The sequence below is a fragment of the Mesoplodon mirus genome (genome assembly GCF_964341445.2).
Source record: "Mesoplodon mirus genome assembly, chromosome: 12".
Taxonomy (NCBI): Eukaryota; Metazoa; Chordata; class Mammalia; order Artiodactyla; family Ziphiidae; genus Mesoplodon; species Mesoplodon mirus.
The window spans coordinates 43,951,184-43,979,005 of NC_138988.1; the positions used below are offsets into that span (position 1 = coordinate 43,951,184).

Below are 27,822 nucleotides of genomic sequence, written 5' to 3' on the forward strand. Positions count from 1 at the left end.
GAGCCAAGAACTACCTATGTTTCATTAGATGTCCATGTTGACAGCTTCCTTGGGCATAGATAACAATACAAAACACACAACTGCTCCAAGTCACCTTTGTCCTAACTCTAATGTGCACAGGATATGAAAATACCTGTTGGTGGTGTAGCTGCTAGGAGACCAGGATTGGGGGCGGGGATTGGGGGGAGTGGATGCTCTTTGTACTGCCATTGTCTATCCAGAGAGAAGTGGAATTAGCAAGTCTCTTCTATAAATGGGAGCTCTTTGAACTCTGCTCAGTAGGAGCAGACACAGTGGGGCTGATCTATAGGAGCGGTGTTAACAGCAATGGGTTGTCCAAGATCTCTGACAGGATCAGCACTTAGAAAATAATCTCATTATGGGTGGTGGTGTCAGCAAAGGAACTCAAGGGCAACATGATTAAAGGTTATATTGTAGCTGATATGAAGATCCAAGGCTGACTTGCCTCCTCTCCCTTGAACCCATTTATCATGAAAACCCTGAAGGAGCAGAACTCATGGGCATAACCATAAACCAGTTTTACTTTGTTTCCCACTGTCTCTTTAAAGTTTGCTCACTGGGAGAAATTCTCCACCCCAAGATTAAAAACTCAGAAAATTACTGTCCAATCACTCACAGATAATAAAAGATCTTATGAACATTTAAAAATAGAACACAGGATCTCAACTTAGAAATTAAAATCCTAGTCCCATATGATAATTCAGATTCCAAACTTGATTTAAAGTTAAATCTTGTGGACTTTTCTAGTGAGGGCCTTCTGCGATCTTTCCCTCCTATCTCTCCTTCTGCCTAGTAACCTGATTTCTGACCTATTCCATTTCCTTTGCCCTGACAAATTGCGTTCACAGCTTGATTACTAAGCAGCCTCTTCAACTTGTCAGAGAGCAGCTAGCCGGCCTGTGTCTCACCCTTTGCTGTTTTGAGTCAGACCTCAGTCCACTTTGTCTCTCCAACCAGAGATGGCACTCACACAGTGCTGACGGAGAGTTCCACTGAAATCCTTTCTCTTGATTTGAGGTTAAGAGGGATGTACCCTCTGCTCTGCACCCTTGCTCACAGCTCAGTAACAGCTCCCTGCAAATAAGTTCTATCTAAAATAAGCTCCCTCTGATGCCCAGAAACTCAATCTTTTTATACTCTCAGTGTTGGTGAGGAGATGAAGAGCCATGTAACTGGTTTCTACTTATTTCCTTTGAAAATGTTCCTTTTGGCGTAACACGTCACTTTAGTACCTCTCTATTCAAATGTGGTCCAAGGACCTGGCAGCATCAACATCACCTGGGAGCTTGTTGGAAACACAGAAGCTCAAGCCCCACCCCAGACCTACAAAGTCAAAATCTGCATTTTAGTAAGATTGCCAGGTGATTTGTATGCACATTAAATTTTGAGAAGTGTTGTTTTTTCAACTCTTGGCGACTCAGTCAAAATTTTGTACTTAATTTCCTGTTACCACATTTACAGTCCGATATTCTAATGTAGTTGTGTGGGTTCTAATTTCAGAAAGGAGGAGTGCCCGTGTCTGTCCTTTGCAAGTCCAGATCTCAAACCGCCTAGAGAACTAACTTAAATGTCTTTCTATCAAATTCAGATGTTCCTCTGTTATCGGGCTGGCCAAAAATTTTGTTCTGGTTTTTGTAAGAGCTTACAAAAACCCGAACGAACTTTTGGGCCAACCCCCAATACTTCAAATTCAACACAATCTAAACCAAAGTCATCATTTTCCCCCAAACTTGACCCCTTTTCCTGACACCTCTTACCTATAAACCTACCTATTTTTTAAGATCTGATAAAGGTCAATCTCTGCCAAGACTTTTTTTCTTGACCATTAGAGCCCACACTGGTCACTCCCCAGTCTCAATTCACACACCATGTCATCCTTGAGCACTTGTTATGTCCTGCTATTTTTCATTTACATTATACTGCCCTGAATTGAATTTTTCTTTCATTCAATAATATTTATTAATAATATAATTTATAATATAATAATATAATTTATAAATTATATTTATATTTATAAATTTATATATATATATTATAATAATATAATTTATTAATAATAATAATAATATTTATTGAGCACTTTTTATGTGCTTACAAATGTTCTAGGAGTTGGGGACACAGTAAAGACCAAAATATTGATGTTCTGCCCTCATGAAACTCATATTCTTGGGGGAGAAAGAGACAAAAAATAGATAAACAGAAAAATATATAATCTCATATCATAACAACGACTATCAAATTGAAATCACCAGTCCCAACCTCTCCTTTAACTGCAGCTCTTATAGTCAACTCTCGGCTCAATATCTTTACTTGGATGTCTATATGCATCTCAGATTTAACTTATCCCAACTGAACTCTGGATTTTCACTGGAACACCCTCTTTTTCCAGTGTCCTACATCTCAACAAATGCCATCCCCATCCCCATAATCTTCTCTTTTTCTCACACCAGACCTTCACTTCATCAGCAAATCTTGGTAACTCTACTTCTAAAATATTACCACTTCTCTCCACCTCCTCTGCTACAGTTCTGACCAGGTCACCAACAGCTCACTTGGACCTCTGCTTCCAACTCCATCCCTCTACTACAGTATGGTGAGTACTCTACATGGCAGCCTGAGCAATCCATCCTTTTAGAGAGTAAATCTGAGCATTCCCTAGCTCAAAACCCTTCAGTGGTTTCCACTGCACTAAGAATTAAACCCAGAGACCCTACAGACTCTGGAATCCTTGCTATCACTCTGACTTCAAATCCCATCACTCTCCCATCCCTTTCCCACTCGAGTCACTCTGGTCCATGTGATGTTCTTTGAACCACACAGGAGGCTCCCTCCCCAAGGCCTTTGCAATTGCTTGGACCATTTTTCCCCCAGACACCAGAGGCTTGCCTTCTCACTTCCTTCTGATCTCTCTCCACTCAGGTATCACTTCCTCAGAGAGGTCTTTCCTGACTGATCTATTGCCCAAGGCACTCTCTCATCTTCTCCTTTACTTTTCTTTATAACATTTACCTGTAACCGCCCCCCACACCCGCATACACATTTGTTGATTCTATTTGTTTACTGTCTGTCTCCTCACTAAAATGTAATTACCCTAAAATGTAATTTCCCTGGGGAACAAGAAATTTTTTTTTCATGCCCAGCATCTAGATCAGTGCCTAGAGAGAGTAGACATTCAATACATATTTATTGAATAAATGAACAGCAGCTAAAGTACCTAAGTTCGCAAATTATTTAGTTTGTTTAATAACAGCCCAAATTGTCCCGGTAATTATGTCACTGCACTAACTTGCATTTTTAAATACATCTTTAAATAGAATTACAGCTGGGAATTGGCCCTCGCCTGTCACAGCAGGACAGTGTCATGCCCGTAAACACTGTTCATCACATGTGTGGCAACAGAAGAAAAATTTGAGAACTGTTGCTCTAAAACACAATTTCCAGGCTCACTGTGCAGACTTTTTTTTTCTGGAGGCATTTGGTGACAAGATGGGGGGCGCAACCTCAGGAAGCTGTCCAGTGACCTTCTTTGAGAAGGTGGGAAGATGTTGCCGCCCTCATTCCATGAGGAATGAACATGCTAGCACCTTACCTGCAGCGGAGCAAAGATGCAGACATCTTTTTGATGGTCAGGTCCTTTCTATATGGCACTAGTTGTTAACCTTGACTGCATTTGAGACCCACACAGGAGCTTTTAAGAAATAGCAGTGTACCACCACACCCCCAGAGATTCTGATTTAATTGCTTTGGGTGCACCTAGGGGTTGGTATTTGTTAAAAGCCTTCCTGGTGACTTTTATGTGCAGCCAGGTGGCTAACCACTGGTGTATAACCCGCTGGTGCCAGGATAACACTGAATGAATGCACATTCTGGGCAGAGCCAATTACAAGGCACTCAGGGATGGGAGCCAGGAACCGGAGCTGATCTCCATCCCCCTTGAAGAGCTCACAGCCCTGAAGAGGGTGTCACAGTTCCATGATCACATCCCAGTTAGAACACGGTGAACACTTTGGTGTTTGATGATGGCCCTAGAGGTGTGGAAAACTAGGAAGATTCAAGAAAAGAATGAATGAGAAGATTTGAGGAGTTTGGAATATAAAACATGTGAGGCAAAAGTCAAAAGTTAGATTGATTTAGCCTGGAGAAGTAGAGTTGGTAGAAGAAGGGTTAGTAGGAGTAACATTTCTGACTATCTTTAAGTGTATAAATCTATCCCCCATGAAGAAAAGTCTAGTATGCAAAAAATTCAAATGTGCAAAATAGACACTGGAGGGCGTAATCATTTACACCTGTACTACCTGTACTACGTACACAAATACATGCAGATTAATTACAGGCAGATATTTACATAGAGTTCTCCACGGGCTGGATGCTGTTCTAAGTTCTGTGTAGAGCTGTGCATATATATTCACTCATTTAGCCCGACGACAACCCTATGAAATCGATATAAATATTATTCTCATTTTAGGATAAAGAATTTGAGGCACTGACATGTTAAGTAACTTGCCTTTGTTACCATATGGATCTGGAGTTTAAATCTAAGTAGACTGGTTGCAGAGTCCATACTCTTAACCATTATTTTGTACTGCATGCATGTGAATACATATGTATATATGTGTGTATGTATGTATGCCTATGTATATACATGTTACATACACTGTGCATGAGTATATGTGTGTCCAACATACTAGATAGGTAGCTATGTACTACTGTGTGTGAGTACACACACAGATATACATATTATATATATGTGTAGATTATGCTTTAATGAACTACACACTTTGCTTTACAAAAATATGCACAGTTTCCTTTAAATAATAAGTATACTAAAAAAATGTCATGAAGAACATAGGGTTAAGACAGGAATAAAGACAGACCTACTAGAGAATGGACTTGAGGATATGGGGAGGGGGAAGGGTAAGCTGTGACAAAGTGAAAGAGCGGCATGGACATATATACAGTACCAAACGTAAGGTAGATAGCTAGTGGGAAGCAGCCGCATAGCTCAGGGAGATCAGCTCGGTGCTTTGTGACCGCCTGTAGGGGTGGGATAGGGAGGATGGGAGGGAGACGCAAAAGGGAGGGGATATGGAAGCATATGTATATATATAACTGATTAAATTTGTTATAAAGCAAAAAAAATAAAAAAAATAAAATTAAAAAAAAAAAATAAGTATACTTATTTATATGATAATTTATAATATTGGAGTTTACAAATAAGTAAGCAAGAAATTTAAAGAGAAAAACACTTCTGTTATCATGTGATAACCCATTACAAATCCCTTGCAGTGAAAATTTTTTGAGACAGATTAACGGGAAGGCACAAGTAGTTCAATGGAAGGTCTTGTATATTTGTTCTGGGTCATTTTGGCATGTGATGAATAAATTCGGTGAAAAATGTATTCTTTTGGGATTTTCCTGCTGGACAAGAAACAAAAATAAAAGTCTGACTTTTGAATATTAAGGCTGCAGTTCAGTGATTGAATGACTCATTGTTCTTCTAATTGGCTAACTGGCCTTAGGGGAATGGGGGGTGGTGTAGGGGAGGCTGGCAGTTCCTGCCTGAACACAACAGGGCCATTAAAAAGCTTGCGTGAGTTTGGTTTGCTTTCTTTTGCTTTGCCTGTTGCTTTTTTAATGAATTAGGCAAGGTGCTTAAAGGATTGTCCGGTAGAGCAGTTGAAATATCATTTTCACAAATGCCAGCTAAAATTTTCTTGGAAATAAGGCCTCAGTTTATTGCAACGATCTATTCAATAATGAGTATGCACATGGTAATAAAAATGAACATATTCCTCTATTTCCTATTGATTTATTTAAGAGAAAATTTAGAAACCCTCCAATGTTGGATTGAAATTCTTTAATTTTTTGTATTTATAATTTGATAATTATAATGAGACCTTAATTGAAAGGTTAATCCTAAATAAACTCACAACATAATCATTTGGTCAATTTAATTAAACGGTACTGGGTTTAAAGAGTGTGTAGTAACAATGAAGAAACATAAACTGAGGAAGAGAAGTGAAAGTCTCAGAAGCTCGAGAAGAATTGTGAAATAAAATTCATGTTTATGGCAAGACAAGAATATAAAAATTCTTCTCTGCCCTTTGGCCTCCCTCTCCCCTCACTGTGCATTGTTTATCTGCATTATGCATCGACCAAACCTACCCCATCAGTAGGAATACCTGCTCAACCATAAACAGCAACATTCTCCTAGCACCAAAACGACTCCTTAAAAGATAACATTCCATCTTGATCTTGGCGCTTAAATCTGGATTATGTAAACTGTCAATAATACGTCATTTATTGTACAGCCCTCTGTCTCAAAAAACTTACATAAACTGTCTTGACTTTTAACGGGCGGAACAGTTCTCAGAGCTTTCCGAGATGCTCTTCCTGGGTTATAATCCTCAAAATTGGCTCGAATAAAATTTTCCAGTTCTTTCTTAGATCAACTGATTAATTTTTCACCGACAGGATGAATAAGTAGGAAGGAAGACACCAGTTCCACTGGCCTTTGTTTTCATTGTACTGAAGTTGTAGATAGTTAAGGAAATATTTGAGTAGTGAAGATGAGACAAAGATGCTTTATAGAATACTGATGATGAAACTCTTCTTGTAAAAGGGCAGTCGCTCATCTTGGTTAAAACCTATTAAAGACCAAATTAGCCTATTTTTTAAAAAAGAGAAGCCCTGCAGAGTCATTCTTTCTCTAGGCTCACATTTCCTTTGTCTAGAAGGATGTGTGTTATGAATGTAAATGAATTTTTTAGATTTATAAAGTGATTTGTGCAGCATCACTAGCGTTTCAATCCTCTCTGTTAGCTGGATTTCCTGAGGGCTGTGTCTACCACCGTTCCCCACATGCCCCATGCAGACTCCCCTGGGTCTCTGGAAGACTGGGCACATTTTGCCTCTGTAGCCTGCACCTTACCTATTCTTAGCTAAGGTTTCTGTTCAAACCCCCTCCCTGTTTCCTATCCCTGGTGATGGGGCTACAACCCCAGGGCCCCTGCTTTTTTTCCTTTTTTTAAGCTATTGAACTGTACAGTTTATTTATTTTTTTAATATTTATTTATTTATTTGGCTGCATGTGGACCTTTGTTGCCCCCCCCCCTTTTTTTTTCTTTTTTAGTTGCGGTATGCAGGCTTATTAGCTGCGGCATGCGAACTCTTAGTTGCAGTATGCGTGCAGGATCTAGTTCCCTGACCAGGGATCAAATCTGGTCACCCAGCATTGGGAGCATGGAGTCTTAGCCACTAGACTGCCAAGGAAGTCCCCCAGGGCCCCTGCTTTTATCCTTCTTGACAAAGACCTAAAGGAGATACAGCTCCTGGCACTAGCCAGATCTTCTCATCAGAGGCAACCTTCCAAGCAGGAGGTACCATTAGATCATATCAGGCCTGGGAGAGAAAGATTGGCCATCAGTAGGAGGAAAGGACTGACAAACTTCTCAAAGGCATAGAACTTGTCTTATTCACTTCACATTTCCAGAGCCACCAATAGTGCCTTGTAGTCACAGGTGTTCAGTAAATACTGGTTGCACTGAACTTGGACTCTTCTTCTCTTCCCCCTCCCAACTTCATCCTCAGGATCAGTGGCCCACTCTGGGTTTCTTTAAGAAGCTACCATAAAAAATACTTTACTTAGGGCTTCCCTGGTAGCGCAGTGGTTAAGAACCTGCCTGCCAGTGCAGGGGACACAGGTTCAAGCCCTGGTCCAGGAAGATCCCATATGCTGCAAAGCAACTAAGCCCGTGTGCTACAACTACTGAGCCTGTGCTCTAGAGCCCACGAGCCACAACTACTGAAGCCCACCTGCCTAGAGCCCATGCTCCGCAACACGAGAAGCCACCGTAATGAGAAGCCTGTGCACTGCAACAAAGAGTAGTCCCCACTCACCACAACTAGAGAAAGCCTGCACACAGCAACAAAGACCCAACGCAGCCAAAAATAATAATAAACAAATAAATAATAAATAAATTTATAAAAAAGTACTTTACTTAAATGCCTAGCATGTGATTTGATCCAGGTTAACACAATTTCCAAAATTTAGATACCTTAACTTCAAAAAAAATTTTAGAAGGTATGGTATGTAATTGGGGATATAAAGTATGATAAAAAATAAATGAGTTTAAAAATTATATATAGGGCTTCCCTGGTGGCGCAGTGGTTGAGAGTCCGCCTGCCGGTTCGCGCCCCGGTCCAGGAGGATCCCACATGCCGCGGAGCGGCTAGGCCCATGAGCCATGGCCTCTGAGCCTGCGCGTCCGGAGCCTGTGCTCCGCAACGGGAGAGGCCACAACAGTGACAGGCCCGCGTACCACACACACACAAAAAAATTATATATATGTGTGTGTGTATATATATATGTTAAAAACTAGCAGTTACCAAAATGCCCTTCAATAGTTGAATGGATGAATAAATTGTGGTATATTCTTGTAGCAGAGTCCTACACAGCAACAAGAGTGAACAGTCTACAGCTACACACAAAGATATGAGTGACTGTCACAAATATAATATTCAGAGAATGAAGCCAGATACAAGTGGAGTATTTATATAAAGTAAAAAACAGGCTAAATTAATCTATGCTATTAGAGGTCATAATAGTGGTTACCCTAGAGGCAGTGATTCTCAAGCAGGTATAATTTGATCCCCAAGGGGTATTTGGCAATGTCTGGAGAGACACTTTTGGTTGTCATACTGAGGAAGAGGGTTGCTACCAGCAGCTAGTGGATAGAGACCAGGGAGGTTGCTAAACATCCTACAATGAGCAGGACAGCTCCCCGCAGCAAAGAATTGTCCAGCCTAAAACATCGACAATGCTGAGGTTGAGAAGCCCTATCTACCAGAGGGGTAGCGGTAACATTCTGTTTCTTGATCTGCATGCTGTTTACACAAATGTGTGCAATTGGAAAATTCATCAAGTTATACACATATGGTAGGTGTACTTTTCTACAGGTATATTGTCTCTTAACAAAAAGTTTAAAAAATGTTAAAAAGCTACCTAAGGTTAGAAAACCTTTAGTTAACAAAAATACATCCTAGGACTCAATTAAATCCAGACTTAGTAGAAAATAGAAAAAAAGGTAGCATTTTATAGAAAACCCTAAATTTTAATGATAAAACACAGTGTAAATAGTTCACTCATCATATCTTATACTAAACCTCAGGATTTAGGGTGTACTCTAAAATGACAATAACAACTTCAAAAAAAGCATCATGCACTAATAAAAAATGCATGAATGTTTTATTTACCAGAAAATCCTGGTTGATCTGTAGATAGGAATCTGGCCAAGTCACTTAGAACCAGGATTTGTGTTGTCAGCATCTGCAGAGACCAAAGAAGAAAACAGCTACTTAAAAAAATGCTTCACTGCCTCTTGCTGGGACCTTTCTCTGCAGCCTGCAATCTGCAGCATCTCCTGTTCTGTGACTGTTGGTTTGCAAACTGGGTCCCGCACACAGAGGGCAAGGAGGGACTGAAAAAAGAGAGGACGATTCCAGATTAGTAGGTGGCAGGTTTAATGAGCAAGGGAGTTTACACAGGAGGCTTGTCTTGGGTGGCTGCAAGACGAGTAGATCTCATCTGCTTGCCAGAATGTTAAAAGTTTGTATAGAGGCCTTAACTAGGTTCAATCACGTATACCGTCCAGGTGGTCTCAACAACACCTTATGCTCTTAAGGCTGGATCCTTGAAACAGCTCCTAGTGTGGCAACAGTGGGCAGAACAAACATTCCAAGGACAGGTCCAGCTTGAGGGTCAACTGTTATGTCCCTCAGACTTTCTCCAACAGTGATGGGGTCCTTTGGTCTGTGAAATTTACAAAGTTTTTCACAGCATGAATTGTCCTTGACAGAGTATTTTGAATGGGAAAGTCTATTTTGGTCATCTTGTCCATGTTTCACATTTGTATGTTGGGTGTGTCTTTTTAATTCACAGGCCTCCAATCAAGGGAGGCCTCATGTGGCAGAATGTAGGTCCCCAAATCATGGACTCCAATCCAGATGGAAGGAGGTCTTGGGAGGAGGTAAGTGTATTTTGCACGTGGAAAGGACATGAATAATTGTGGCCAGAAGATGGACATATGGATGGAGATTACTTATAAAAAGGCCATAATGATTTCCTTCCCCTTATCTAGGCCTCCATGTGATGTGACTTGATAGCTCTTTCTACATGGAGATGGAGTCGATTTCTCCACTGCTTTCAATCCAGCCTGGACTTCAGACTTGTTTTGACAACTAGAATGTGGGGCAAGTGAGGTCACCCCAGTTGAGAGCCTGGTCCTCAAGAGGCCTAGCATGCTCCTGCTCACTTTCTTGGAACCATGACTCTGCCATATGAATAAGCCTGAGCTGGTCTGATGGATCATGAGAGCCCACATGAGAGCACTAGAGACAAGCCATCCCCAGTGAGGCCTTCCTAGCCCAGCCAGGCCTGCCCACTCATGTATGAAGTGAGTCCAGCCAAGACCAGCAAAACCACTCGGCTGAGCCCAGCCCACATTGGCAGCCCACAAAATGATGAACTAAAGAATTTAGAATGATTTCTTACGCAGCACACACCTTTGTTCTCAGAAAGATGGCTGTAAGCAGCTCTGGCACTTATTCCACTCACGTCAAGCCCAGTTTTATTAACAGTCCCTCTTTCTCAATAGTGGAGTGAAAGTCCCTCAACTGAATATTAGTGATCTCACTTGAGTAACCCAGCTCAGTCACTGTGGCCAGGGGGTTAGACACGTGGTGGCTGTACCTGGGTCCTTCCTAGAAGCTGGAACAATGAGATGGACTGTGAAGAAGTGACAATTGCCAAAAGGTTAAAAAAATAATAGACATCCAATGCATAGTACACTCTGTATCTCATTGCCTCTAATGTGAAAATTCGGCTGCTGTGATGTTTCCAACTGGTTGATCGCTCACTGCTTTGTAGATTCTGCCATCACCACTGGCACCAAAGCAAATTCCCTCATTACTAATTCTACTTGCATAATTTGAAACATAGAAGATCACTAGGAAAAAAAGTCCATTAAGAGCAAATTTTGTATTTTAGGTGCTTCAGTATTTGGATCTCTGGATAACTTATTTTCTACCATATTTTATTCCTGAAGCATACCAGAGCTCTTCATTTTCTCCTGAAAATGAAGGAAGGATGTGTTGGCCAGTTTTATGCCCTGACGTGTTATGGAATGAGATGCATTGTAGGGAATACTCCTGTTTTTATAGAAAGTAGGACACTAAGCAAAATGTGAAGCAAGAGATGTTGTTGATGTTTGAATAATAAGTATAGAAAGAATTGACAGATCATGGACAAAAGAATACCATTTCCTTTAATCTTATTTAATACGCCCTGTCTTTGAGTCTTTTGATTTTCTCTGGCTGACTTGTGGATGAGCTTGACTTGAATTCATTTACCCTCAAAAATAATGAAGACTAGGAGGTGGACATGGTATGAGTGGGAAATCCGATGGAAAAAATTGACAGGGCTTAATAGTCTTTCAGCAGATGAACACTGTGTGGGTTCCTCCTGTTAAACCACTGGTTTTGTGATGGGTAATTCACCAAATCATCCCAGTGAATGAACCACTCAGGAATGAACGATAATATATTCATAGGATGGGTTAGTCTGCAGCTGTTAAAATAGTGTTTCTAAGGAATATTAATTGACATGGAAAAGTGTACATAATTTTTTGTCAAGAGAAAAATATTTCTAGAAGTGTATTATGTCATATATATATATGTATATAACAAAATATTACCACTGGGGTTTCTAAAGACAGATAATTTGAGTGCATTTCTCCCTTTAATGCCTCTTTATGTTTTATAGGCTCCCAGTGTTATAACGTGTTACTTTTGTAATTATAAAATACAAAAATGAAAATGCAAAATGTATCAATTAACTATTGTAGTACCACATAGAAATAATGCTGTCAAAATATTTGCAACCAGGATAAAACAATTCCCTAGCTCCTCAAGATGTGTCCCTTTTGTATGCATTTGAAATTAGCATTGCAGTCTGATGGGGATATTCTTCTGAGGGCTGCCAGATCTAAGCGAAATGAATAATTACTGACACTTCAGAATATACCCTATATTCCAGACCCTGTTCTAAGTATTTCACATGCTTTAACCCCTGTAATCCTCACACCATCCTATGAAGTAGTTACTATTATTACCATTTTATACATGAGAAAATTGAAGCATGGAGATTTTAAGTTAAGATGGGGTAGAGTCAGACTCCAGAGTTCTTGCTCTTGACAACTCTTCTACAGTTCTCTCCTGTCTTGTGAGAATGGATTCCAGGTATTACTCATCTTGAAAAAGAAAGACATCTCAGAGAGAAAGAATTGTAAGTGCAGAGTTCAAGTAGTCATGAGAAAGCCTTGACCTCCTTCTCTTTGTCTATTCATGGAGGAGTTCATCTTGAACTTTGAAGACAGCATGTACTATGTAGAAGCTGAAGAGGGGTGTGGGAAAGAAGAGACTCCAGCACAATCTCTGCCTTATGGGGTCCATTTGTAATGGTTGAGGTACAGTACAGGTGACTAAACTGGTATCGTAAGGCAGGCTGTCCATAAAATATTGGTTGTGTGCTAAACTAAAGGGCTCCGTGCTTTCATAAACTTGAAAATCATTGGATTAGGAAAAGTTAGAAGTCTGTTGCAGGACATCTCAGAGCCTTTATTATGCTCATGTTATGTTTTAGTATATATGGAGCAGGTATAGCGTATACCATTTCCCGACTTTGTTCAATCACAAAACATCTTTCTCATGGAATATCTTCTAATAGTTCCCCAAGTTAATGTTCTGTGGAACAAAATTTGGGAAACACTGGTCTCAAATAATGGTACTCTCTATATTATTTCCATTTCCCCCTGATCGTCAATGATTTAAAAAAAAAATCTTATCTCAAGTGTCCTCTGGAGACACAAGGAAAGGATTTGTATCCCTGTTTGGATATGTTTATTGGAGGAAGGGTAGCAATCTACTGAGGTCAACATGATAGATGCAGCCATGAGCACCTATGGGAAATAAATTTTGGTGACGGAATAGGAATGATGCCTAAAACATCACCCAGTCCTCCAGGAATTGTCTCTCCTTGTACAGTAAACCCTGGGAGGCTCTTTGTTAGTGAAACAGGGTTTCCTTCTAGTAATATTAATTGAGCTTGGTTCACTGAATTGCAGGACTTCCTGTATGATATACACAGTCCCCAGATAAGCACATGGAAGAGCTCATCATCCATGATTTAAGTCAAAAGATGTGATGGCCATCACATGGGAATAATGCTACATTCTCATTTTTCATATGGCAAAGAAATAAGAGAGCTTCAAATAACTGAAACGTCAGTGTGGACAGCCCCTGTCTCCTGCCCATGCTTATCTTAAAAAATACTGTAGAGTCTGTAGTGTGTTTGAGTTTTAAGGTCATACATGGAAAGAAGTTGAAAATCCATGTTAGAAGGAGACTGCCAGGTAAATTATTACTAGGAGCATCACTGTGCTTGCTGATTAACTGATAAATATTCAAAAATGTTTTTGTAAATGTCTTGAAATTGCAACTATGGCTTATTTTCAGAATGGTGGAGAGAGAATAAAAGTACTGAAGGAAAAGCACAGAAAATCACTAAAAGGAATTATTAGATGACCTCAGTCAGTGAGCCCATTCTAGATCATTCAACCATCAGTCAACCTACTTCCTGAATGGGCCTAGCAATAAAAGTCGAGCCAGCCCAATTCAAGGAACCACCCAGCCAACCCATAGAATGATAAGCTAAATAAATGCTTGCTGTTTTAAGTTGCTAAGTTTTGAGTTGGTTTGCTACGCAGCAACTAATATAGTTTTCTTGGCATGGTGAGGATTTGGGGTCTTTCCACTGATGACCTGACCCCCCTTTGGCTCTTAATGTCATCACAGAGCCTCTGAATTTCAGATAAATCCTGCATCAGTTCCCATGGCAAACCACCTCACATCCCCTGCCGCAGTATTGCCCAGTCCCCCCCAACAGTGGCCCCTACAAGCTTGCTGGCTCTCAACTCCTAGTACCTTCCACATTCTTTCACAGGGAGTATATAGATTTATGAATTCCTTCCTTGCTGGATAGGAGCCAAGGGAGTATCACGGTGCCATCTCCTGTTCTTTCTCACTTTAAATCTGCCACAATTCCATTCCTATTTGGCAGCAGCTGCTCTGTGTTGCCAGATGGGATCCAAGTGAGTCTGTCTCCTTCTAGAATTCCAGATGGGTTGTGGAAATAAATGGAGACCATGCAAATGAGAAGCCACCATCACTAGTGTTTGGTAGAGTCAAGGCAGGCAGGAGTGTAGAAAAGCTTTATACTAAAAGAGAAAAGGAAGGCTTTAGGTATGTGCTGACTGAAGGTTTTGTTGGCATAGGAAATCTGGCTGCAGGTTAACTAGAAGTGGGGCATCTTAACGAGGTTGGTTTGGAAAGCATGTTTGGCTTTCTTTGGCTGGTCCTCAGTTGGAAGCTGGGGCGAAAAGTTGGCAATTATTAAAAAGTGCTAATTGTTCTAGGCCAATTGCTGTAGAGGTTGTGTTTTCACTCCCTGAATTGGCTGCTGCAGAGGTTCTGAGTCAATATTCTACTGCCCTATATATTGTGCTGGCCATTGCCCATTTGTATATTCAGTCTCTCAGTCCCCCTTTCGGTCATCCTTTCACTTGCATGATGTTCAGACCAATTCAGGAAAGGCTACAGATCCAGATCGTCACTGTTTGGCAACTGTTCGGTTGTCTTCATGGTCAACTGTATTGCAAGATCATCTTGCGCTTTTTGTTGTTGTAGCATCATGGTGATTAGCTGGCAAGAGAGCAGTTGTGCAGGGGGATTCATGATTCTGGACAAAATGCAAGGGGTCAGTATCATGATCTCTGACAAAGACAAGAACAATTAACAGTCCCTATAAGATAAGAAGCTTTAGAACCAGGAACCCAATTGCTCAACCTAGGCCAAGTGAACAAATTCCATGGGCTATGAGGAACAACTTTAAAAAGCCAAGTAGTTTTCTCCAGAAGGCAATGTATTGCCTGTTCGACTTTGCCTGTTTCATTAATCTAAGTAGGGCAAGAAGTGTTAGCAATGGCACAGACACCTCCCTGACTAGCCAACGAGAAATCTAGAGCAATGCAATTGTTCATCACTACTTGTGCCGATGAGTTAAGATTGGTCTGTATTTCATCTAGGATGGAGATGGTAGTGCTAATAACTTCTGCCAAAGTTAATAAGCTGCTTAGAGTACTTTCTACTTGAATGATTCACACCATTGGGAACACTGCTCTGATTGTTCACATAAACAATTAGTAATTTCCCCAGTTGGAGTGCTTGAATCATCAAGGGTAGGCTCATTTGGGAACTTGCATCTGAGTTGGAATTTTCTAAGTTGGTGATATATAGAATTAGGGTCTTCCTGTACAGACAAGTCTTGGAATACTATTCCTAAAGTGCTTGAGGTATTAGCCTGAGGAAAACAAGACCAGGCATCCTGGTTGCAAGGGACATAGTATCTGGTAGGGGGCACATGGATATCCAGGAGAAAAAGAGCTGTTGACAGCAGGAGGTCAGAAGAAAGGCCTTCAGTAACCGAGTTACATATTTGGATTGTTATCAATCTCTTCCAGGTGGCAAGTAATTGGCTCATCATCCCATAAAGGTTGTTGAATGCAAATGTAGAACCAGTTGTAATAATTGGTTCTTTTTCTGGGAGAGAGGACACTACCAAATTTGCATGTTGATTTATTTAAGTTCATTTGTTTGTGTAGATGCAAATGCCAATGGCCATAATTCCCTATGATCTTGCTTGATAAGACGGGAATTGTCCAGAGTTTTTTATCATGATGATCATGGTGATGGATGAAATATTCCTGAATCAGCAAGATTCAGATTAGTGGCAACTGTTTGGGTGTTAGAAAGTGTGCTTTAATCTAACAACTGTAATAAAGAGGAAAGAGAAGAGAAAAGTGGCCAGGATGGATGGACAATAACCAGAGGTTTATAGAAAATGAGAAGAAGAATGGTTATAAGCAAGTAGATGAATAACAAAATGGGAATTAGTCAGGGGTTTTAGTCCCATGTCTTGGGCAGAAGCTGTCTACTATCCTAAGTCATCTGTATATTCCAAAGGTCCTAGGACAACTGTTTACTTCCAAAGGTTGGCTATGAGTAGAGGAATTCTGAGAATCCTAAATTTGCGGTCCCTTACTGGAACAGCCTACCAGCAGTGTGGAATTCTGAATTGTTTCTTCAGTCGTGAAACATGGACCCAAGGACTGACTCCCTGGAGTTTCACTGCTGTATTTGTTGTTACAGTACCTGATGAAGTCCCTTCCAATGAAGTTCAAGAGTAGTTTTTCTCCAGTGTCCCTTCCAATACATGAAGTCTCCTGGTTTCAGATCATGAGGAGGCTGAGGCTGTGTAGGAAGATGTTGCGGGAAGGCAGCTTTAACCTGTTGATGATAAGATTGAGTACATGAGTCCCTTGTAATTTTTTGTCATCTCTGCATGTAGCAGGGTAGAATATCAGAGGTGAAACTCCTAAAAGCATGGATCTTCCAGTTACCAGATCATAGAGGGATAACTGATGTATCCCTGAGGTAGTGGATTGTATTGCTGTAATCACCTACAGTTTCCTCTTTTCTCTGCATGCATGATTGAATTATCTAATCAAATTTTACTGAGAATCTTTTGGGTATGGCTTTTTGCCCTAATTGGGAGGCCTCTTTTGACCTTTGGGTTTATTGTAAAAAGAGGGACTCTGTAGATCCCTTTCTGTGTTAGTTCAATCAGTTTTTGCCATCCAGGATTGAGCATCTGAGATTTTAACCAACGTGTGTACAAGTTAACATAATTCAAGTAACCCTGAGACATACATATCCAAAGGAAGTCTAAATTCTCCAAATAGTAGCTGTCCTTGTCTGGGTTAGAGAAATTCTGAATTATAACTGTTAATTCATCTCAGGCCCAAGGCATACCTGACTCATGGGAGGGATGGATTTTTAGAAACAATCGGTATACGGGGTTTTAGGAGAGTTAGTAGGAAAAGGTAGGAGACCTGGACAAGGGAACGAAGAGGGAGGAGTTGACAGAAGTGTAGAAGGAGAGAGATTAGAAGGATAAGGGGGAAGTGGGGGACTGCCCTGGTGGCACAGTGGTTAAGAATCCACCTGCCAGTGCAGGGTACATGGGTTCGATCCCTGGTCCGGGAAGATCCCACATACTGTGGAGCAACTAAGCCTGTGTGCCACAACTACTGAGCCTGCACTCTAGAGCCCATGAGACACAACTACCGAAGCCCATGTGCCTAGAGCCTGTACTCCGCAACAAGAGAAGACACTGCAATCCGCAATGAAAAGCACACGCACCGCAAGGAAGAGTAGCCCCTGAAAGCCCGTGCACAGCAACGAAGACCCAACGCAGCCAAAAATAAATAAATAAATTTATTTTTTAAAAGGGGGGTAGTGGGAGAGCTGGATATAGGGAGGCAACTGAAGGACAAAGAGGGAGAATTTATTCAGGAAATGAGTCTAGTTTGTTGTTGCTTAAGTTTGTCAGGTTGCTATTTAACTTTGGTCAAAGAATCTTTCAGTGAGGCAATTTTTCGATCAGAATTTCATTTGGAGGCTTCTGCATGAAAAAATGCTGCCCACTAAAACTGAGAAAGCTTAGTCCCTTTATTTTCTAAGATGCTTCTCAAATGAACAATCTTGTTCAAGCCAAATGTTTCCAGAGTGGCTACTGAAGATCCAAATCATCACTGATGAAGTTATGCTATTTAGAGCAATAGGTACAAGAATTAGGATTGTAACAAGAGTTCAGGTAGAAAGGAGGAGCTTCTCCTGGAGGAGGGGGAGAGGACTGAGACTTAGATGATCCCTTGAGAGCAGGCAACAGTGAATTCAAAGTGATGCATATGCACTTTGTATCTTGGACTCCCAGCCTGATGGTTGGCTGCCTCTGATCGCAGGTCTGACAACTGGCACCTCCAGGCAGGTGGAAAACCAAAGAGAACATCCTCTTGGGATAAAAGCCAAGCTCTCAGAACAAACAAATGTTATAGTAAGAGAACCTCACCTAGTTTTATTGGTAACTTGGCAAAATTTGTTTAATTGGACTCTGGTTTAGTGAGAACCACAAATTTAAGCTTATAGGTCCTATGCCTGTGTTCTCCCCTGTGATTGTCCTTCATATGACAAACACTTTTAGAGGACACAACGCAAAACACAGAGCAAAATGGATTGGAAAAGAATGACCTGATTCCGCCAAGGATGCCAAACAAATGGGGACCGATAACAAAACCGAGAACAAATAGCTGAGGAATTCAACACAGAGAGGGTAGAGTCCAGACCCAGGGCTGACTTGCAGTGTTGGTGAGAACTTGACAAGCCACATGTGGCTCCTGTGGGTATCGAGCCTGGTTGAAGGCTGGGGTCTGCAGTCGTGAGCAATGCGGAATGTCTTGGTGGGACCTTTAGGAAAACTATGGAAATAAATGAAGACCACCAAATGAGAACAAACAGAAGCTTTTTATTTAGAGTTTGTGTTTGGCAGAAACTCAAAGGCAAGCAGGGGACTAGGAAAGCTTCATAATGAAAAAGAGGGAAGCCTTCACTCGTGCTCTGATTGGAGGCTGTCGGCAGGGGGAAGCTGGAGGTAGGTTAACTAGGAGAAGAGCAGCCTATGTGACTGCTTTGGGAGCATATTTGGCCTTCTCTACTTAGTCTTAATTGGAAACAGGGACAAAAAAATATAAGGAAGCTGGTAGCCACTGGCCAAGTCCACTGAGGGCTGATTGCTGCAGAAGTTGTGGTCTGTCTTCCTGGGCTGGTTGCTGGAGAGGTCTTGGGTCAGAGTCCTGTTGCCATATATGGTCTGGCTGTTGTCCATTTGTGTATTCAGTCTCTCAGGGGTTCAACTCTACTGGCCCCTTCTGCATTCAGGGTCCACTTCAAATGCTCTTTCGCTTCCATTTTCTCACCACCCTTCCACATTTCTGAAAGGACCAAGAAAAGATTTAGTCCTGAATCCTTGGAAGAACCAAGCAGTGTCTTTCCAGGGTACTCACATTCCTTCCAAATTATTCTCTTCCTCTCCTGGAAGAGAAAGTGCTCCTTCTTCTTTTTTTCCTCTCTTCCTACAGAGTAGAAACTTCCCCTACATTATATCCTCCTTTCCCTCACCCTTAGATTTTTATGTTCCACGTAAAATCCACTTTTCTGTCTCCTGGAGCCAGAAGCCTCTTGGCTCTTTCTTAAAGGTGGTGGTGCTGGTGGAGGGGAGGATTGCTGAGCGGAGGAATATCCTCAATGAACTGGTAATATCATTGCAGAGAGCATAGAGATTCTTCACTTCTTGAAGGAACTTTAAAATACATGAAAATTCAGGTCACCTGATGAAAGAATATCAGTATGAATATTCAGCACACACGAAAGCCTCTGAACATCTCTGAATTGTAAACGGTGGTGTAAATTTTCTCTGGCATCTTCATTCATTCAATACATATTCATCCAGCACTTCCTTTGTGCTAGGCTCTGTCCAAGGCACTTGGAGATATCTGTGAACAAAACAAAGAACTCTGCCCTCCCATAGCTTTTGTTCCAGTGGGGGAAGACAAACAATAAATAGGAAACAGAATAAGAAAGTTAATAGTGTGTTAAAGGGTGACAAATGCTATGGAATAACAAAAATGCAGAGCAGGGTAGGGAGGATAAGGCAGAGGGAAACAGAGCAGCCTCATCTATTTCCTTTTCTTTGGTGATGCCTGACTTTGCCATGTCAATAGCAACGTTATTGCTAAGCCTCAGTGAATAAGATCAAGACAATTAAACCAACCCCCAGGGTTTGAGGATTGTTATGAAGGAGATGCACACTCACACACAGGGCCCTAAGTTTCTGGGTATTACTGCTAATTTTATTAATCCTTAGCACAGCTGCAGTCTGAGTCAGCTGCCAAGGATTTGAACTGGTTTGGGATTCAGAGAAGCAGTGTATCTGATTTGGCTATAGAGGTTATTACCAAGTCTGGGCTTTATTGTAGGGACCTGATTTATAGTAAGAAAAATCGTAACAGGAGAGAGTCACAAATCAAGACTCTGTAAGTCAGTAGTCACCTATATGCCTATAAAATAATATCGTTATTATCATCATCTCCCAGCAGCATCAGGATCCCTTATTAGATGCCCTAGTCAGTGGAATGACAAATTTTCTATTATTACATCTACATTGTCCTTCCAAGATAGAATCCACTTTATTGCAGAAAGCAGCAAAGCTTTTTAAAAGCTGTTATTTTGTAGGAAACAAATAGCTGTATAATAAAATATTAACTGTTCTAAAAAAATGGAAATAGTTCTAAAAAATAGAAAAATACTGTACATACTAGAAACAATAAATTCTTTTCTCTGCATTTCTATTTCTGTTTAGTCCAGTATGATCTGTTTCATAATTTGAGATACACATTTGGTCACATGTCTTTTATTTTTCTAATTCATCACTGCTGAAGAGCAAAAAATCCAGGATTTCCATTTTGAAGTTTTCCCCCGCCTTGAGTTGTCCAAAGACATGAGTGTTTACTTAATCCAGTGAGGTTCATCTTGTTTCCTCATTCAACAAGCAAACTAGATGTGTGTCGTGGTCCTCTCCTCTTTTGCTGTCTCATGGTGGGGCTGTGTGTGAATTGGTTTGTACAAGTTTTTGTGTGAATGTAAGTTTTCATTTCTCTAGGATAAATGCCCAAAGTGGAATTGTTGGGTTGTATGGTAGGTCTGATTTTAGTTTAAAAAAAAAACAGCCAAATTATTTTCCAGAGTGGTTGCACCATTTTACATTCCCACCAGCAATGCATAAGTGATACTGTTTCTCCGTCTTTTCCCCAGAATTTGGTGTTTTTTATCTTACCCGTTCTGATAGGTATGTAGTGATATCTCATTATAGTTCTAATTTACATTTTCCTAATGGCTAATAATGTTGAGCATCTTTTCCTGTGCTTATTTGCCAGCTGTATATACTCTTTGGTGAAATATCTCTTGACGTCTTTTGCCCATTTTCTAATTGGATTGTTTGGGGGTTTATACTGTTGAATGTTGAGAGTTCTTTATATATTCTAGACACAAGTCCTTCGTTGGATGTTGTTTGAAAATATATTCCCCAATATATCATTTGTCTTTCCATCCTCTTAATAGGGTCTTTCACAGAACAAATGTTTTTTAAAATTTTGATGAGGTCAAATTTTTCAATTTTTCCTTTTACCCATTTACTTTTCATTTAACACATAATTATTGGATGTCAACAATTTATCAAGATAATGTTCCAGGTGCCCATAGGAAACAAGGATGTGATGTGGTCCCAATTTCAACACATTTCCAGTCTAGCTGGGAAGACTGGAGATGTACCCAAATATTACATAAGAAGAGATGAGACCCACCTGCCACTAAGACCCAGCACAGCCTAAATAAATAAATAATTTAAATAAAATAAAAGAAGACACAATACATTTCCTTGGTGCACAAAAGTCAATGAGCTCTTCTTGATAAAGGAAGGATCCATTAAAACTCTTACAGTGGTCAAGATCACGCAGAAAATGGAAAAGCAAGCACAGCCTGTGAGTCATGAGGGGCCAAAGAAGGGGTAGATATTGCTGGAACTCAGTAAAATTTTGCTGGATGACAGCTCAGGATGGAGTAATCATGGAGGGAGCATTTTAGGTCATCTTGTTGTCAGCTCATTGTTACCCAAATCATCTTCAAATGCCAAACTTTTCATGGGGAATATTAAAAAAAATGACTAATAGCTCCGGTGAAGAACTAAAGCCTGCTTCTGACCTAAAGGATGACAGATAGGGAGCTGGGGCTCTTTCTCACTCATAATGTCTCTGGATTTCCATCTGTACTTTCTTCCTGTTGTATTTGTGACCTTGCCCAAATCATTGAACTGTTCTGTATTTATTTGTTTTTCTTTTAAAATGTTTATAACTTAGGGAAGATGTTAGGACCTTAATTCTGAGTCTGTAAAGAGGTAAATTTATATATTAGGTCAGTTTTGCAAACACCTGTATGATGTCAAATAACCTTTGAACCCCATCCCCATTTTTGTCATGATGCAGCCACTGGCAGGCCGCATGTGGAGAGTAATCCTTTCACATTCTACTTGCCAAACTTCACCCTGATGGCCTGGGATCCAGCTGCAAAAGCAAAGGTCTTCACAGTGTCTGGACATGAATGAACATGGGCTTAGCAATGACCAGTCATGAACTACCTGCAAACACTTGGGAAACTTACTTCCACCACTGTGTCCATCTCACTGACCTTGCAAACAATCAGAATACCCAAGTCTCAGACTGCTCACGGGGTAAAGGATGACTGAAAGAGGGCAAATAAGTCTTCTTGGGCAATTTAATTTGCATGCTGGGAAAGAAAAGACTGCCTCATTCTTGGATCCCAACCACTGAGAAGACAAGCCTGAACCTGGAGGGGCCACCATGGAGTAAATCAGCTTAACAATGAAGCCCACAGAGGAAAGCAGAGAGGAGAGGAGGAGGGAGAGAGGAGGGAAGGGGGAGGGAGGAAGAAAGACAAGGTGGGGGCTGAGATTCCAGTTCTATTGATACTTCTGACGTCACTTGAGAGCCCCTGAATCCATCTGTGCCTGAAGTTCGACCTACCATTTTGTATAACAAAAGGTAAAAATAAGAACATTAGAGAAATACATTTGGTTGTAGATTCTCTCTAGGAGGGTACGCAGGAAGGTGAAAAGCAATGGTTGCCTCCAGAAGAGAAATTGAGAGGCTGGGAGACAAGGGTGGAAGGGAGACTTGCTAACTATGTATTCATTTGCGCTTTTAGATTTTCGTACCACTGCCAATGTTAATCAAGCACAGACAAATAAAGTTAAAATTGAATGTAAATAAAATAGAAAAACCCACAAACTTTCTTCCACTTTAACCAATTTGTGGATAATAAAATCGCCTTGAGAGGAAACCAGATATTTAGAGAAATCAACTCCTTTACCTTCCAAGTTCCCTTCTTAAATGTTTTTTTGTTTTTTCTTTTTTGGCTGCTGCCGACAGATCAGCAAATGAGCCGTCCATTTCTACTGTGCAAATTTACACGGAGAGAACAGCCTCAATCCATGGTCCTGAGAGAGGGTTCCCAGGGTTTTAGGAATCACCCACGTAGCTGTATTCCGATGGCGCGACTTCCGTCCTGTAGCGAAAATTGATAATGTGCTTCCACAGCCGAGTTGTTAGGGCTGAGGCAGTCCGTTTTAGAAAGATTCTGGGCCCTGGGCCCTGACGGACGGATGCAAACGCGCAATGAAGCCCTGGCCTGAAGGGGAACCTTTCAACTCCCAGTCCTTCTTCCGGGACCCGGAACTCCAGGCAAGAGCCCGAATGCGGTCCTCACTGGCAGCAATCTTTGGGCGTCCTTGTGACAGCGCGGGCTCACTAGTCCTGCGGTGCGGCAGCGACGGGGGCTTTGGGACACTTGGGAGAGCAGTAGCCTGGGAGATCCAGCTCTCTGAGCCAAGAGCGAAACCAGTCAATGTGTGTTGAACGGAGTGTCGCTAGCGCAGTAAATTCAGGAGAGAACGAAAGGAACCCAGACCAGGGGATGGGTCACCACGGTGACTTTAAATACCCAGGCACTATGAAGTGAGGAAGAGCTGTCTTTGGAGACACGCCGGCTTCGGTGAAGCTGGGGAGGGAGGGCGTCCACACTCCGGAAGCCAGGCCGGCCCCGGATTCGGGTTACCAGGCATTTGGCTGTCAGGGAGGGTCCGGGCGCCCGGGGCGCAAGGGCAGGGAAGAAAAACCCTTACTTCAAAGCTGGTAATGACTTGAGGGCTCATCTGGCTACCCCCGGGCCGGGGCCTCGACACCGCACTGCGCCTCAAGGTAGAGCCGAGCGCCGGGCGCGGGTCTCGCTCCCTGGCGCGCTCAGCCCCAGCCCCGCCCCCTGCCGCGCCGCGCCCCGCCCCTCCCGCGCGGGCCGCCGGCGCGCGGAGGGGAGGGCGTGAGAAGCTCGCCAGGCAGGCGCCCCCGGCCCCAGCACGGGCGCGAGCGCGCGCCCCCCTCCCACCGGGTGCCCGGCACTCGCCCCCGCTCCGGGCGCCTCTGATTGGTCGTCGCCCGGGCCGGCAGGTGTCGGCAGGGGCTGCGTCCAAGCTGGCCCTGGCTGCCTGCGGCGCGGGCGCCTCCCTCGCAGCCGCTGCCGCTGTCGCGCTCCCGCCTCCCGCGCCCGCTCTGGGCTCCCGCTGCGGCTGCGGTTCTGGCGGCCGAGCCCCCGTAGCGCTGCAGCTCAGATCTGGCGCGCCGACCGCCCCGTGCCCCTGCCTTGCTGCTCGCAGCTTCCTAATCCACGCGGCGCTTTGCGGCAGGTGCCCCAGGCTTCCCGAGGCGCAGTGGCCTGAGAGCGGGCTCCATCGATGACCCCTGCCGCCATCGATGACCCCGGTCACGGACCTGCTCCAGCCCGGCCACCCCGTGTGAGTACCGTCCCCTCCCCTCCGGCAGCTTTGCGCCACTCTCCCCCTTACGTTGCCGCAACTTCGGGGGTGGGTGTATGGAGGTGTCTCTCGTGTCCCCGTACACCCCGTGCGCGCGCGTCCTGAGCCAGGGCCCTGGGGCACTGCCAGTCCGCCTCTGCGGAGGGGCTTGGGGGGGGCATCGAACTTGCTAGGGGGTCGTCGCAGAATCGGAACCGCCCCTTTCTCCCGCTGCCGGGGTCCGAGCTCAGCTCTGCGTTTCCTTCGCGGTTTGCGATTCCACTGGCCGCGTAGATCTTGGGCTGCGGTTCACCGCGCACCCACTACGCTCCTGGCGCGCCGGCGGGGCGCCTTAAACCATCAGGTAAGCGCCCGGAGCAACCCAGCGCGACGGACTTGATTCTTTCCCACTCTTAATTTCTGTAAAATGGGACTAATCAGGGACTCGTTCAAGGTCACGGCCGGTGCGCGGGACTAAGAACCGGAGTCGATAGCTTCTGGCCGGGTTCTAGGACTGCCTGGGGAGGAGCGGCTGTTGCGGGATGTGAGGTGCTCACTTCAGCTTCATCCCGGTCTCCTCCTTCCTACTCCCTCCCCTCCAACTCCGCTGCTTTTTGGTGAGGTCGGGAGCCGATTCTAAGGTACCCTTACGAGGTTTGGATGTAGCCGCGGGGTATCTTCGGGGAGCGCGGAGTAGAGCGGTTCCTCATTGGGAACCCGGGTACCTGCAACATTTGCAGCATCCCTTCCATTCCCCGTCACTTAATTTACTTATGTCTCCTCAGGGTAGGGGAGTTTGCTAGGTGCCTGCTCTTGGATCAGTCCTGTTGCGTTTCCTTCTCCCAAATAAGCCCTGTCCCCGAGGATAAGTAAGTATCCGAGAGACTCGGACTGCACACACCAGTTTGGGCCCAGGGACTTCCTAAGAGAAGCAATAAGCTCTGGGCTTGGCTCCTATCTGATCTTAGAAAATGCCTTAAGTCTGGCTTTATTTCTGCCCGCTCCACTCCCGACCCCTTGACCTGGAGGTTTCCCGCTTTCCCAGGGGAAGGTGGAATCCAGTCCCAGGATGTGTGTGAATGTCTCCAGACGTCACTCATTTACTCCAGATCCTTTGAGGCAGCTCCTGTGGGGCTGTGGGCGGTTCTCAGAGTTTTGGGCTGGGGAGAGGGTCGCCCCTCCTCTTTTGGCGTTATCACCCTGCCCCTCCAACTCAGCCTCCCTTGCCCCAACTCAGGGATGAGATGACCACTTAGATAGTTTTGTGATGTCTGACAAACATCTTTGAGACTCAACTTTTTAAATCTATAAAATGGAATAATCCCCGCTTTTAGTCTTCCGAAGGCAGTTGGGGTTCAGGGTACGTGATAGATGTGAAAGTAGAGGACGATGGTCCCAGATGATGGGACCTGAGCTGTGGGTGGAAATGGGGGTGATTTAAATATATTTTCACAGCAACTTTGGGACTGTATTCTCAGGTCTAAAAATCCCTCTTTCCAAACAAATTTAGTTTGGTAAGACTTTGAAAATATTATTTTCCATCTTCCTGTTGATGTTCCTTGCCTGCCCATGGGCAGCCCCATCTCTCCTAATTACCCCCACCCCAGCCATCACATCTGTGATTTGTCTTTGTGGGCTGAAAGCTAGCTGTCTTTATGGGGCTGGGGGCTGTCTCTGTGGAGTTGGGGGTTGTGTCTGGTGGTGGGGCAGTGTGTCTGTGGGGGGCAGGGCTTGTCTCTTTGGAGATGGTGTGTATCTCTTTGTGGCAGGTTCTCTCTGTGGTCTAGGTTTTGTGTGTGGAGGAGGAGGGGGAACTGTCTGCTCCAGGATCTGAGAAAGTAAACTGTTAACCACCTTCAGCAATTAAGCTAACAGTGGTATCGATTGTGTCCTGTCTCCTTCCTCCCTGTCTAGAAAGACAGAAGGAGAGCTCATCTGTGGCCATGGCCCTTACAGCAATTGCTACACAGACTAAAATACCTTGTAGAGAAGAACTAGGCATGCCCCTCTTTTTGCCTTCCTGGTTATTATGATGTTTGTCTCAAAGGCAAGTTAAGGAGGGTTGACTGACTGGTCAGACCTTTGAGTTATAACATCATCCCAGAAAACTGCACAGATATGAAGTGTGCCCTCAATGGATTTTCACAAACTGAACACACCTGTGTAACAAGTGGCCAGATTAAGACCTAGAATATTCCCAGCCTCCCAATTACCCCTTACAGGCACTATCACCCCCCATCCCCTGAGGGTAACCAACATCCTGTTTAGTTTTGTCAGGTGAGTTTTATGTTTTGTTACTATTGTTATTTATCATTTTAGTTTCAAAGCTAAAATGAAACTGCTTGATGTTTTTCACTTTTTTATATATGCAAACCAAAGGTAGTTATACCTAAGCCAGTCCAGAAAGCTAGAAGGAAGAATTTGGTCTTAAGATCTGGGTGGAGTCTGATCTGGTTGTCCCCCGAAAATCTGATTATCAGTTCTTGCGTGATGTAACAAGCCCAACCCCAGATATAACAGTGCTGACATTGGAGGCTGGTCTATTCATAGAGTGTATTTGAATAATGCAAATCTGAAATAGTGTGATAATAAAATATGAATGAAGAAAAGACATGAGTGAATTCTTCATTTGACATATAAAAACAGAAGTATTTTGAATTCCTCAAAGTTAAAAACTGGTAGAGAATCACAGAATTTTAAGGCTGAGCGAATTATGAGCTGTTTGTGCTGTTGCCACATGGTGGTGCCACGTTGGCTGGATAACTGAAATACCCACTATCCTTTCCCAAGTCCTCGGGAAGGAGTCCCAGGAATAAAATTCAACAGCTCAGTATCTCCAAAAGTGATTTCCAAACACTGTGGTTTTTCCAGTGTCTGGGCTCTGGTGCCTGCTACTAAGTCCATGCATAGAACCCTATCCCCGCTTTTGAGGAGGGTGGCTTGTGGGTTCGAGGCAGGTATATGTTGGAGGTGAATGGAGCTGAGACACTATTGCCTTCTCTTTAATAATATGGAGCTGTGGTATGTCCTTGGGATTCTAAAGAGGTTACCTGAAAAGCTAGCTTAGGTGTGTTATGATCCTTTTGGTCTCATTTTACCCCAGAATCCTTCCAAAGGCGTGAGAGAAGGAATTCTCTTTCCCGAGGCAGGTAGCTCTCTTCACAGAGCACTGTTCATGGTGAACTTGGAAGAAAAAATAGGCCTGGGTGTAGCCAAACTGTTGCTAGAAGAAATGCCCTGTGTTCCACAGAGAGGGGGCCAAGTCACAGGGGAAAACACCGGGGGTGGGAGTGTTGTATCCAGCTGTGGAG

At 43.1% G+C, this 27,822-nt stretch overlaps 1 protein-coding gene across 1 annotated transcript in view; it reads right to left on the bottom strand.

Annotated features, from left to right (window-relative positions):
• Nucleotides 1-27,822, bottom strand: part of LOC309813350 (uncharacterized protein) — a 439,697-nt gene that overhangs the window by 75,942 nt on the left and 335,933 nt on the right. Inside the window, exons 3-4 of the mRNA XM_082638167.1 lie at nt 16,348-16,482; nt 9,277-9,349 (exon numbers count right to left, since the gene is read on the bottom strand). Of these exons, the coding sequence (XP_082494293.1) occupies nt 9,277-9,349; nt 16,348-16,482 (208 nt within the window). The remainder of the gene's footprint in view (nt 1-9,276; nt 9,350-16,347; nt 16,483-27,822) is intronic.